Source organism: Vipera ursinii (assembly GCF_947247035.1).
Source record: "Vipera ursinii genome assembly, chromosome: 7".
In the NCBI taxonomy this organism is placed as follows: Eukaryota; Metazoa; Chordata; class Lepidosauria; order Squamata; family Viperidae; genus Vipera; species Vipera ursinii.
The window spans coordinates 66,803,192-66,815,710 of record NC_139521.1 but is presented as its reverse complement, the minus strand read 5'-3'; the positions used below and the strand labels follow the sequence as shown (position 1 = coordinate 66,815,710).

At 41.0% G+C, this 12,519-nt stretch overlaps 1 protein-coding gene across 1 annotated transcript; it reads right to left on the bottom strand.

The window, feature by feature from the left end:
• Nucleotides 1-9,573: 9,573 nt before the first annotated feature.
• Nucleotides 9,574-10,327, bottom strand: LOC310642986 (glutathione S-transferase P 1-like). The gene has a single exon (XM_083366989.1). It carries the CDS (start codon nt 10,265-10,267, stop codon nt 9,632-9,634), a length of 636 nt encoding a protein of 211 aa, XP_083223115.1. The 5' UTR covers nt 10,268-10,327; the 3' UTR covers nt 9,574-9,631.
• Between the last annotated feature and the right edge of the window lie 2,192 nt (nt 10,328-12,519).

The window sequence follows — 12,519 nt, the reverse complement described above, 5'->3', positions numbered from 1 at the left end:
CTATGTCTACCTGTCCTGGCCCCAGATTTGTTTGCTCTTATTACTCAGAGACTTGGATTTTTAGCGTCTTGTCTTTTTATCCTTTCTGAAACACACCTCTGTTTCTGAGGCCCTTCAGCCCTTAATCTGCTTGCTCTCTGTTCAGTCATGTCTGGGGACTTTGGGCCTGGCAACTGAAATTGCAGTTCCTGTTGAGGCCTAGCAGAGGCCTTACCTCAGTGGTGGGATTCAAATAGGTGAACAACCAGTTCTCTGTGTGGATGCCGCTTCCGGAAGTCCATTCTGGGCCTGGGCAACAAAAAATTAGCTACTGGTTCTGCCGAAGTGGTGCGAACCGGCTGAATCCCACCACTGCCTTATTCTGCTTAATACAGGTAGCATTTGACTTACAGCCACAACTGACCCCCAAATTTCTGCAGCTAGGTGAGACAGTTGTTAAGAGTTTTGTCTCATTTTACAGCCGTTCACACCACAGCTGTTCAGTGACTCACTGCGATTGTTAAGTTAGCAACACGGTTGTTAAGTGAAGCTGGCTTCTCCATTGACTTTGTCAAAAGGTCACAAAAGGTGATCATGTCACTGCAACCGTCAAAAATATGAGTCCATTGCCAAGTGTGTGAATTTAGATCATGTGACCCTGGGGATGCTGCAATGGTTGTAAGTGCTGTTCGAAGCATTTTTTTTTCCAGTGCTGTTGTAACTTGGAACGGTCACTAAATGAGCTTTTGTAATGTTATGTATTGGGCTTAAGGGAACACTTTGAGCACTGGTATAACAGATACCACCAGGTGGCGCTGAACCAAAACTGTTGTGGCTGGGATCAGCTTTCGGCGGGAAACAGAGGTTCACCCTGATTGGTTGGATGTGTACCTGGCCAGGTATATAAAGGGCGCAGGTAACCCCTATTCCCCAGTACAGTCACTTCCACCTAATAAAGAGCTGTTATGTTGTACTCATCGTCTCGGCGTCCTTCCTGCTCTCCAGAACCCACTACACAACATGTAAGTCTAGGACTACCCTTATGTGGCCTTCAATCCGATGCTTAGATCATCAAGATGTATTATCAAGATGAGCAGAGAGAGAAGGACAATCTCAAAGACGTGGAGAAACAATCTATTAATCTCTGTATTTCGACTCCTGAGAAATAACTTGGGGAGCAGATATTTTATTTCTCTTTACTGATGGATAGCCATGTTAACCTTCACAGCAAAAGCAATAGAAAACCTTAGTGGTTCCTAGGATCATTTTAAAACATCAGAGAAAAGCAAGACGACACCACTCACAAGGAGGAAAGGGAGGAATCCATCCAGGTACATTAAAACAAAGGCTTTGCAGATTCCAAAAACTATAACAATCTTGCTCCAGGGCATTTCTTTCATCAAAGTCTCTGTTTGCATAAGATGGTTATCTATACTTAATTGAAGACTGGTTTATTCCAAGAACCCAATTTTCTGGGTGTGCATGACATAATAAAATGTTGCCTAACAATGACACGCTTGGCTAAAATATTGTTGGCTAGTGTGTAGTCCAATGGTTTGATTTATTCATTGTGCTAAGTAATGTTTTTTTCATCCTGGTTTCTAAAGTAACTCAGATTTATACGGAAAGCCAAACCTGAAAAGTTGTAACATGTTATGTGAACCAAATCCAAGCCTATGTCAATAGGGATGGAGAGAACTGAGAGCAGAGTAGACATATGTTGGGAGAAGGAGCAAATTCAAGCAAAAATGAAGAGATTCTGGATTTTTTCCCCCCAGTGTCAATGTGCATCAATGAAGCACAGCAAATCCTTCCAAGGAAATACTGATGAGGGCATTTTCTGGCCTTAGCAAGTTATCTACTGTCTGTTGAGAATCCATTGAGTCAAACTTGATTCCCAGTGATTTCATGGCGATCGCCATGCAACTGTTTTAGTAAAAAAATTAAAGGTAAAAGGTTTCCACTATTCAGTTGTGTCCGACTCTAGGGGCTAGTGCATATCTCTCTTTCTTAGCCAAAGGAGCCAGCATTGTCCGAAGACATTTTCTGTGGTCATATGGCCAGTATGACTATACACCGAGAAACACGGAATGCTGTTACCTTCTGACTGAAGTGGTACCTATTTATCTACTCTCATTTCCATGAACTGCTAGGTGGGCAAGGAGCTGGGGCAAGTAACAGGAACTCACCCCATTGTGAAGCACTAGGGTCTTGAACCTGGGCTGTCAGCTTTTCAGCACTTTAACCTCTGAGGTATTGTGCACACACACACACCCTGCCCAGTGACAAATTAGTTTGCCATTTTTATTCTTCCAGGCTGTTCTAGTTCTTAGCATTCAAGCATGATCCAGTTTTTGTTTTTTCTAGATTAGCCCGTATGGTACCCAAACTCATTGCTGCAGTTCAGTTTCTGATACTGTTCTAATTATCACTTATTTATTTATTTATTTATTATTTTATTTTAATTCCATTTATATCCTGCCCTTCTCCGAAGACTCAGGGCGGCTTACAAGCTTAGCAGTAGCCTTCATTCACTTTGAACACAGTCAGCTGGATATGTACTGTGCATATACAAGAAGTCTTCGATTTACAACCACAGCGGAGCCCAAAATTCCCTATTACGGGCTTTCTTGCCACAGTGTTTGAGTGAATCACTGGAGTTGTTAAGTAAAGTAACATGGTTGTTAAGTGAATCTAGCTTCCCTGTTGACTTTGCTTGTCAGAAGGCCACAAAAGGTAATCACGTGACACCAGGACCCTGCAACCGTCATAAATATGAACCAGTTGCCAAGCATCTGAATTCTGATCAAATGACCACAGGAATGCTGCAACAGAGGTAAGTGTGAAAAATAGTCATAAGTCATTTTTTCACCCAGTGCCATTGTAACTTTGAATGGTCACTAAATGAACTGTTGTAATTCAAAAACTACCTGTACAGTAGACACATAAGATAGTTGGGTGGAGGAGGGGGGAAGAGGGAGAAATTTTAGGTTTTCCCCAGTAAGTAGGCATACTGAAATCAACAAATAGAGATGTGCTAGAAAAATCCAACACTGTGCTAGGCTGCATTAACAGAGGGATAGAATCAAGATCACGTGAAGTGTTAATACCACTTTACAATGCCTTGGTAAGGCCACACTTGGAATACTGCATCCAGTTTTGGTCGCCATGATGTAAAAAAGATGTTGAGACTCTAGAAAGAGTACAGAGAAGAGCAACAAAGATGACTAGGGGACTGGCGGCTAAAACATATAAGGAACGGTTGCTGGAATTGAGTATGTGTAGTTTAATGAAGAGAAGGGTGAGGGGTGACATGATAGCAGTGTTCCAATATCTCAGGGGCTGCCACAAAGAAGAGGGAGTCAAGCTATTCTCCAAAGCACCCGAAGGCAGGACAAGAAGCAACGGATGGAAACTAACCAAGGAGAGAAGCAACCTAGAACTAAGGAGAAACTTCCTGACAGTTAGAACAATTAACCAGTGGAACAACCTGCCTCCGGAAGCTGTGAATGCTCCAACTCTGGAAGTTTTTAAGAAGAGACTGGACAGCCATTTGTCCAAAATGGTATAGGATTTCCTGCCTGAGCAGGGGGTTGGACTAGATGACCTCCAAGGTCCCTTCCAATTTTATTTATTATTATTATTATTATTATTATTATTATTATTATTATTATTATTATTATTATTATTATTATTATTATTATTATTATATCTCCTAGAATAAAGATGTTATTCTAGATCTTGGGGAAAAAACAATTCCTGATCCTACATCTGGCTTGCCACGTGTAGGGGAAAATCTCTTGTTTATATAATCCCAACCAGGGTCAAGGGCTTGCCAGTCCTTGGCAAACCTTTAGCTCTGGTTCCTGTGCTGTGTTTCACACACACACGCATGCATGGCACTGCTCTCCAAGTTCCTTCTTAGAAGCTGCCCCCATCCCTTCTGCTCCACTGACTCTCTGTGCGAGTGAACGATGCAGACAGCTATGTCAGCAATTGAATGAACACAGGTGGCACAATGTTCCATTTGTCCTCCCCCCCACCGGCAATAGACAACACCTGCTGCAATTTCCTTTGTAGTTAGACCTCCCCGACAGCTGGTCTCATCACAGTTTCACTCTGTAGAGGAGAGTTGCCTGGAATGCAGCTGAAGCTAAATGGGATGCATCTGTCAAAGGGCTTGATGAAGTCACCTTCATCTCCCAGCCAAAAGCGAGAAAAAGTTGTAGGGTAGATGGAGGAGTCTTTTGCAGGCAATGGCTAAGGGATGGGAACTACCGATGTGCACAGTTTGGGCTGGATTTGCTGAACAAGCCACCCATTATCACAGCCTCCAGTGCTATGGAATCTCAATTTGGGTGGTTAGGGTATAAGACTCAGTGAGTCATGTAAACTTAGAAAAGGGGATTAATTAAATTGTGCTTTGGTTCACCATCTGTGCGCTACGTGAACCCACCCAGTGCTTTTCTTCAGAGCTTCAGCTCCATGAAGGTAGAACAGATGTTAGGTATTTATTTGTGCCCTAATTTTATTGCTTATAATCCCTTTCCCCCCAAACAATTACAACCCTGTAAGGTAAGTTGAGCTGGGAGACTATGACTGGCCCAAATTCATCCAGCCAGATGTCATGCCTAAGGCAGCACTAGAACTCTCAGTCTCCTGGTGATTGACCCAAAGTTGAGGGATCCTTGGTGGTCTCTGAGCTTGCTTGTTTTCTTGCAGACGGTCTCTTGCAGACCCAAAGTTATCCAGCCGGTTTTCATACCTAAGGCAGGACTAGAACTCTCAGTCTCCAGGTAATTGACCCAAAGTTACTCTGCCAGATTTCATGCCTAAGGCAACACTAGAATGTACAGTCTCCTAGTTTCTTACCTGGTGCCTTAATCTCCAGACCAAACTGGCTTTACCTACATATCTTTATGTATACCATATGTATTGATTTATTCCATATATATGGATTTGTGCTTTTTATCAGCCTCTGGTTTTTTTTAAATGCCAGAACCATCTGTGTGGGCTCTGCATATTTCTCAAGTACTATTTAGCAGTATTAAGTAAGTTGATCTGCAGTAAGATGGGACAATATAAAAAAAATCTAAAGGATTAGTATAATTATTCCAAATTGCATTTTATATATATAAAAAGAGTAAAAACCAGCTGTTGAGACAAGGTTTAGAGGTGCTTATGGAGAGACTGGGGGTGGTGGGGGGGAAACCCTCATTTTACTGTTGCCAGATCATGCCTGTGTGGGGGAATTCACTGAACATCCAAGACACTGGAGTTAAGGAGTAAACCTCACCCACAATGGCCAAACAAGCATTTCAGGAAGATTTAATTCTGCTTTCATACCTATGGCTGTATAACTGAGGTTGAATCACCCATACCACCCACAAGTGAAAAGCAATAGAAAAATGACACTTTTATACAGCTCTAAGGCCTTCTCTCATTACACTTTGGCTGGCTTCACACATCATACAAAGTATTGGTTTGTGGAAGATGCCACATTGTTCAAGCTAAGCAGTATGAGTTGGTTTGGTGGTTTTTTTTTGTTTTTTTGCTTACTGTGTGGTATGAATACAGTTAATTGTGGTTTTTCAGTAAAACGTGTAGGCTTAGTGTGATGTGTGAACCCAGACTCTCCTATGGGGTTCCACTGTTACAAAATCAATCCATTAGAAAATATACATCACAGATTTTCTGGTGGCCACAGAGTCTTCAGTAACATCCTGGAAAAATCAACCCTGAAAGGAATTTTATTGTGATAACAACAGAAATTTTATTCCAATTGGGCCTTCCGTTAAAACTCTTTATTCTAAAGCCATCCACATGGCTTTGTAAGGTAATTCAATCTGAATAAAGAAGTATAAGAAAACTCATTTCCTCATAGCATTCTTGGAAACTGCATCAAGTTCCCTTTGTCCAGTGCGCTCCCACAGGGAGGGTCTCCTCAGGGTGCCGCCGGTTAAAGACTGCCGGCGGGTAACGCCCAGGGGGAGGGCCTTCTCAGTGGGTGCACCTGCCCTGTGGAACCAGCTGCCTGCAGAGCTTAGGACTGCCCCCAACCTCCGTTCATTCCGCCGGGACCTGAAGACCTGGCTCTTCGTGCTCTCTGGCCCAGGCTGAGAATATTTTTAATTTTAATTTTAACTGGGTTTTAATTTTCTCAGGGTTCTATTTAATCTCTTTTAATTTGTTTTAACGTTTGTATTGACTGTTTTTAAATGCCCTGTAAACCGCCCTGAGTCCTTCGGGAAAGGGTGGTATATAAATCTAAATAAATAAAATAAATCCCCCCCCCCAAGAATCTTCTGAGAACTGAACTAATTCAGGTCATTAAAATTCTGGTCCTTTAATATGTCATTGTTGGTTCCCCATGTAAAATCATCTTCATTATTCTATGTAGGTGAAGGTTCATTTCCCAACATTGAACTCCAATATTTTTGAGCTTCTACATTGCAGACTGCGAGCCGTGTGAAATTTTAAAAGTGATATCAGCCAGTCATTTTTCTTTACGTTGTCATACATACCTTGAAACAGCGTGGGGCTTTCTTCCTGTGGAGCTTTAAACAATATTTGCTTCAGCCAGAAGGTATCACAGTGCAGTGGTGCACGGAAAGAATGCGAGTCCAGCAAAGCCATTACTGCTCCTTGTGAGTCTGATGTTTCTGCACAGTTTGCTTTTCCATTCGGTTTTTAAAGGATCCAATATTTACACGTCTCTTTTCATCACTTGGAATGCCAGCTCTGTAGCTTTATTATGCTTTCTGCAACTGTTTCTAAGGAAACCTCTTCCATGTGCCACTGCAGGTCTCTCTCCTTTAATTAAAGTACACCATCTGTTGAAATCAAAGCCAGGCTTATTAAAAAAAAAAACATTGATGATGATGATGAATTACCTTTTCAAAATCACAACGTACTGTTCTTGCTCCCCGTTCTCTATTAAAAAAATATTAACAATGAAAGATATTATCCACAGCAGAATTTATTTATTTATTTTATTACATTTATATACCGCCCTTTCCCGAAGGACTCAGGGCAGTTTACAGGGTGATTAAAAAACCAAAATACAAAAGTTAAAAACAAATTTTTTAAAAAAAATCATATGTGTCCCTGTATAAATAAAACCCCAGTTAAAATAAGATTAATCCTCAGCCTGGGCCAGAGAGCTCGAAGAGCCAGGTCTTCAGGTCCCGGCGGAATGAACGGAGGTTGGGGGCAGTCCTCAGCTCCACTGGCAGCTGGTTCCAAAGGGCAGGCGCCCCCACTGAGAAGGCCCTATCCCTGGGTGTTACCCGCCGGCAATCTCTTACCGGTGGCACCCTGAGGAGACCCTCCCTGTGGGAGCACACTGGACGAAGGGAACTTGATGCCGGCAGCAGGTGTTCCCTCAGATATCCCGGACCCAAGAATTGAGTTGAATCGTCTGGAAGAAAAATCATTCAGGTTCCATTAACCAAGAATTCCATGTCTCAGTGTAGAGTCTGAACATTAAGATTCAAATATTCACATTCTTGCTTCTCGTTGAGTGTGATGGTCATCCCTTTTCTAATTCTCTGACTAGTTGTGACATGTAGCTTCTATTCAGATATTAGACAGAACATCCATGATCTCAATGGTCATTGATCGGTCTCAAAAAGTTCATATTTTTAAGCAAATCCTTTTGTTGCGCTTTACAACCAAGTTCCTTTCGTTCTCCTCCAAATAGTTTCCACATTCTCTTTCATTTCCTTCACTTTCCCTGTTCAGAGGTTAATCTTTCCTAGGCTGCATTAATAGAGCGATAGAATCAAGATCATTTGAAGTGTTAATACCACTTTAAAATGCCTTGGAATATTGCATCCAATTTTGGTTGCCACAATATAAAAAAGATGTTGACTCTAAAAAGAGTGCAGAGAAGACCAACAAAGATGATTAGGGGACTGGAGGCCAAAACATATGAAGGACAGTTGCAGGAATTGGTATGTTTAGTTTAATGAAAAGGACAAGGTGACAGGATAGTAGTGTTCCAATATTGAAGGGGCTGCCGCAAAGAAGAGGCATCCAAAGCACCTGAAGGCAGGACAAGAAGCAATGGATGGAAACTAATCAAGGAGAGAAGCAACCTAGAACTCAGGAGAAATTTCCTGACAGCAAGAACAATCAACCAGTGGAACAGCTTGCCTTCAGAAGTTGTGGGTGCTCCATCATTGGAGGCTTTTAAGAAGAGATTGGACAACTATTTATCTGAAATGGTATAGGATTTCCTGCCTGAGCAGGGGATTGAACTAGAAGACCACCAGGTTCCCTTCCAACTCTGTTATTCCGTTGTTTTGTCTTTTCTAATATACTGTATCTTGAAATAGAAGTTGCGCTTTCTCGTACTGATTCATTTTCACTCCATGTTTCTGTTCCTTCCATGTCTATTTTCTTCAAATGGAGAAACTATTAAATAGTGTCTCAAACTAAGAACTTCCCATCACAGTAGCATTTTTTTCACTAATGCTTTCTCTGTTTCATTACATTCAGTGAAATCAATTGTATACTTTCGTTCATTTTTTCCAGCATGCAAGCGTGAAAAGATTTTTTTGCTTAAACCATGCATCTGAAGCACCCAATCCCTTTCCTAAACAGGTGGTCACCAAAGATTTACTATCATTACTCTTCACGAGTCTCCGAAAAAGACCAACCACTTTTTCTTATTCCATTTTCACCCATTCACTTATGTCACAGAACAGGGGAAATTTCCCCGTGAATTGCGTTCATTCAAAATATTGCAGTTTTCCCTAAAACCCCGGTTCTTCCATGATCACCATTAACCTGAACATAGTAGACATGTATCACAAATTTATTTAAACTTGTTTATGTATGGTCCGAAACACACATATAGGGACACACATTTAACCACAAAGGTGGATTTTGAAACCAAAATAAATAATAAAACAAGACAGAATTATTATTATAATTTTCAAGCCCCCTCTGTTCTCTGTCTCCTCTCCAGACATGTTTTACTGCTGAATCCCCCAACTACTGATCAATTGGCAAAAAAATAATAATCTGATAATAACAATATAAGGAGAACATTCCGGTAATTTTTTTTATCTGATTAAAATTAAAATCAGGTAAATATTTTATTTAAACAGTTGGTACTTCATGCACATAATTGTATTCTTTGCAACATAAATCAAATGTTAATCTAATAATACTTTCATAGATTTGCTTTGGCTAGAAGGCAATCCGGGCTTAATTTTCAAGAAGTTTATTCAATTAACTATTAGCTGACAAGACTATGGAAAAGCAGTAGATATTGTAGATGTGGAAGGGAGAGCTAATTCGGTGTAGTGGTTAAGGGATCGGGCTAGAAACCAGGAAACTGTGAATTCTAGTCCCACAGAGCTGTGACTTCGGGCCAGACATTGAGTCTCAGCTCTAGGAAGGAGGCAATGGCAAACCACTTCTGACATATTGCCAAGAAAATTGCATGGTCTTGTCCAGACAGTTGCCAGAAGTCAACACTCTCAGAGAGAGTAAACGGCCCAAGTCACCCAGTTGGCTTTGTGCCTAAGGCGGGAAGAGAACTGTCAATCTCCTGGTTTCTTTTTTTTCTTTTTTAAAACTAGCTTTATTAGATCTCAAAGGTACAAAACTACAAACTTGCATCCTAGAAAAGTAAGTAGCCTCACTGCTTGCCATTCCCATTGATGAAACGTTTCTTACGGGCATCTGATTCCAGGAAATTCTTGAGGAGTGGCCGGTCATTAAGACGCTGCACATAGCCAGCCAGCAAAGGTAACAAAGCCAGGCAAGTGGGTGCCAGGACCAAATGAGCATGTAGACTGTCAAGCAGATTATAGTCTGCAAAGCCGATCTGTTTGCCTACAATGAAGCCTTTCCCTCCATCGTTCTGACCCAAGAGCTTCTCAAAAGGGGCCAGCTCAGCTGGCAGGGCCTCAATGTAAGCAGCTTTGCCAGATTCATAGTTCTGGTAGATTAAGCGGGCATATTTAATTCGCAGGTCCTCCACACCATCATTCACCATGTCCAGCAGTGCTGCTTCCTTTGCATCTTCACCATAGAGTCCGTGATTCCTAGCCAAGTGGCGCAGAATAGCATTAGACTGATACAATATAAAATCCCCATCCTGGAATCTCGGCAGTTGGCCAAAGGCACACAATTTCTTGAGATCTCCCTTCTGCCAAATCTCCCCATTCACCACATCCTCTGTCCACTCCTGTCCCTGATCGGCCAGCAGCATGTGTATGGCTTCTCCACGGCCTCGAACAGGGAAATAGGTGAGGGTGTACTCGCCAGGCATGTCGGAAAAGCTGCGGGTCAAGGCGCAGCCAAAGCAGGGAGCGAGTGATGGAGCAGATTTTCTAGCCAATCTCCTGGTTTCTAATGTGATGCTTTAACCCAGGAGTCTTCAAACCTGGCCCTTTTATGACTTGTGGACTTCAACTCCCAGAATTCCTCAGCCAGCCTGGCTGAGGAATTCTGGGAGTTGAAGTCCACAAGTCATAAAAGGGCCACGTTTGAAGACCCCTGCCTTAACCATTACATGTTTCTGTGACAACAGTGACAATGATTGTTGAGCAAGGGTGGTGGGTGCCTCACATAATGTGGATGCGTCACTTAAAAACTGCAACAACATACAACTGTATTTTGCAGGTTCCATTATGGTTGTAACTTGAGGGTTACTTGCATTTGCAATAAAGTAGGGATGAACCATCTTGTTTGGATTCTGAAGAAGCTGGATACAAAAAGCACTGTTACTTTTGAAATTTGATGTTGGGGAAAACTGAGAGTCTATGGAGATTCTCAGTCATCCAGGTCACGGTTGTCCCAAAAGTGCTTTTTCATGAGGCAACTGGACTTTGTTTTTTGTTTTTTCTCTTTGAAGACATTTTGCTTCTCATCCAAGAAGCTTCTTCAGCCCTGACTGGATGGTGGGGAATGGAAGAATTCCATTTGGTGACCAAAACTGGATGCAATATTCCAAGCATGTTCTTAACAAGATAATAATAATAATAATAATAATAATAATAATAATAATAATAATAATAATAATAATAATAATAATAATAATAACAACAACAACAACAACAACAACAACAACAATAAAAATAGATTTTTTTTCCAGTGATTTCAACCCACATTTTGGACAGAGAGGAACACTAGTTTGAAAGAGGGGTCAAAGAGGCCATCTATGTCAAAATTGAACAGCCTTCTTAATAGAGGGGGTGGGATACCACATCATCTATCTCCATTCCACAACGCAATCCTTTCAACAGTTCCAAGAAGGCTCCACACCCATTTGCACCATTCAGATGACCCTGACAACACAGGTAAGCCTCCAGGTGGCTTCAACGACTTGCTAGATCAAAAAACCTGGTTTTTTGATCTATCAGGCCTGGACTGAAGGGGTTTTAGCTTTTAATATTGTTTTAATTGTCGGGCTTAAGTAATTTAATCTATTTTAATTTATACTATTTTTATATTGTATTTTATGCTGCCCTGTAAACCGCCCTGAGTCCTTCGGGAATAGGGCGGTATAAAAATTTAATTAAATAAAAATAAAATAAAAAAAATAATAAATAAAAAAAACGCAAATGACCAGCTGTCTGCATCCAGTCAGGGCTGGAGAAGCTTCTTGGATGAGAAGTGAAACATCTTCAAATAGAAAAAAAGAAAGTCCAGTTGCCTCATGAAAAAGCACCTTTGGGATGAAAAAACTGAGAGTGTCATGTAAAGCCAAACCGATAGTACATTGAACAAATAAAGCAAAGTTTTATCTTTGTTTCAAAGCTAACAAATTTATTCCCCCACCCAAATATACCTGAAGTGAGTTTTTATATCAACACTGTAAGAGGATAATATTACATCTCACACTTTCTGTTTTTCCAATTGAAAACCTCATTTCATCTGGAGAATTTTAGTTGGAAAATGGGATGAGGTGAGAAAAATCTCACTTCTTCCTTTCCACCACCCAGAGCCAGCCTCTCCTGCAGCTTCCCTTAAATTTAAAATACATGCAAACAATCAGCTGGAGACTCTGCCACAATTCATGCCTAATTGAATAATGCTAGAATTCTAGTCAATTTTAAAGACATCTATCTTATGCAATAAAAATCCCCAATAACTTAGTGATCAATAAAACTACAAGCTGTTTTCAATCAATCTTTTTACATTAAATTGATCTCCCGTAAGATGAAATATATGAAACCGCTATTTTGTACCAGTGCCATCGTATAATATTAGATTGCAGTTAATGTGTTTCAGAATGATTAGATGAGAATTGGCCAATGGGTGAGAATATTAGAAGGGCAGTATGTTTACATCTAGGGAACTCCAAGTTGGAGAAGGTTGCCTGAAGATGGAGAACACCAGCAAGATACCAATAGTGATTCTGCTGTGCTCCAAATTTGGGCTTTTCTGAGTCTCTAGCAGCCAGCTGAGATTTAGAGTCTGGGATTTGTTATTATTTACTGCCAGAATCTCACAGATGATTTAGCCTGTGAGAGTTGGGGGGGGAAAGGGCATAGTTTCGTGTATAGCATGGGACACTGA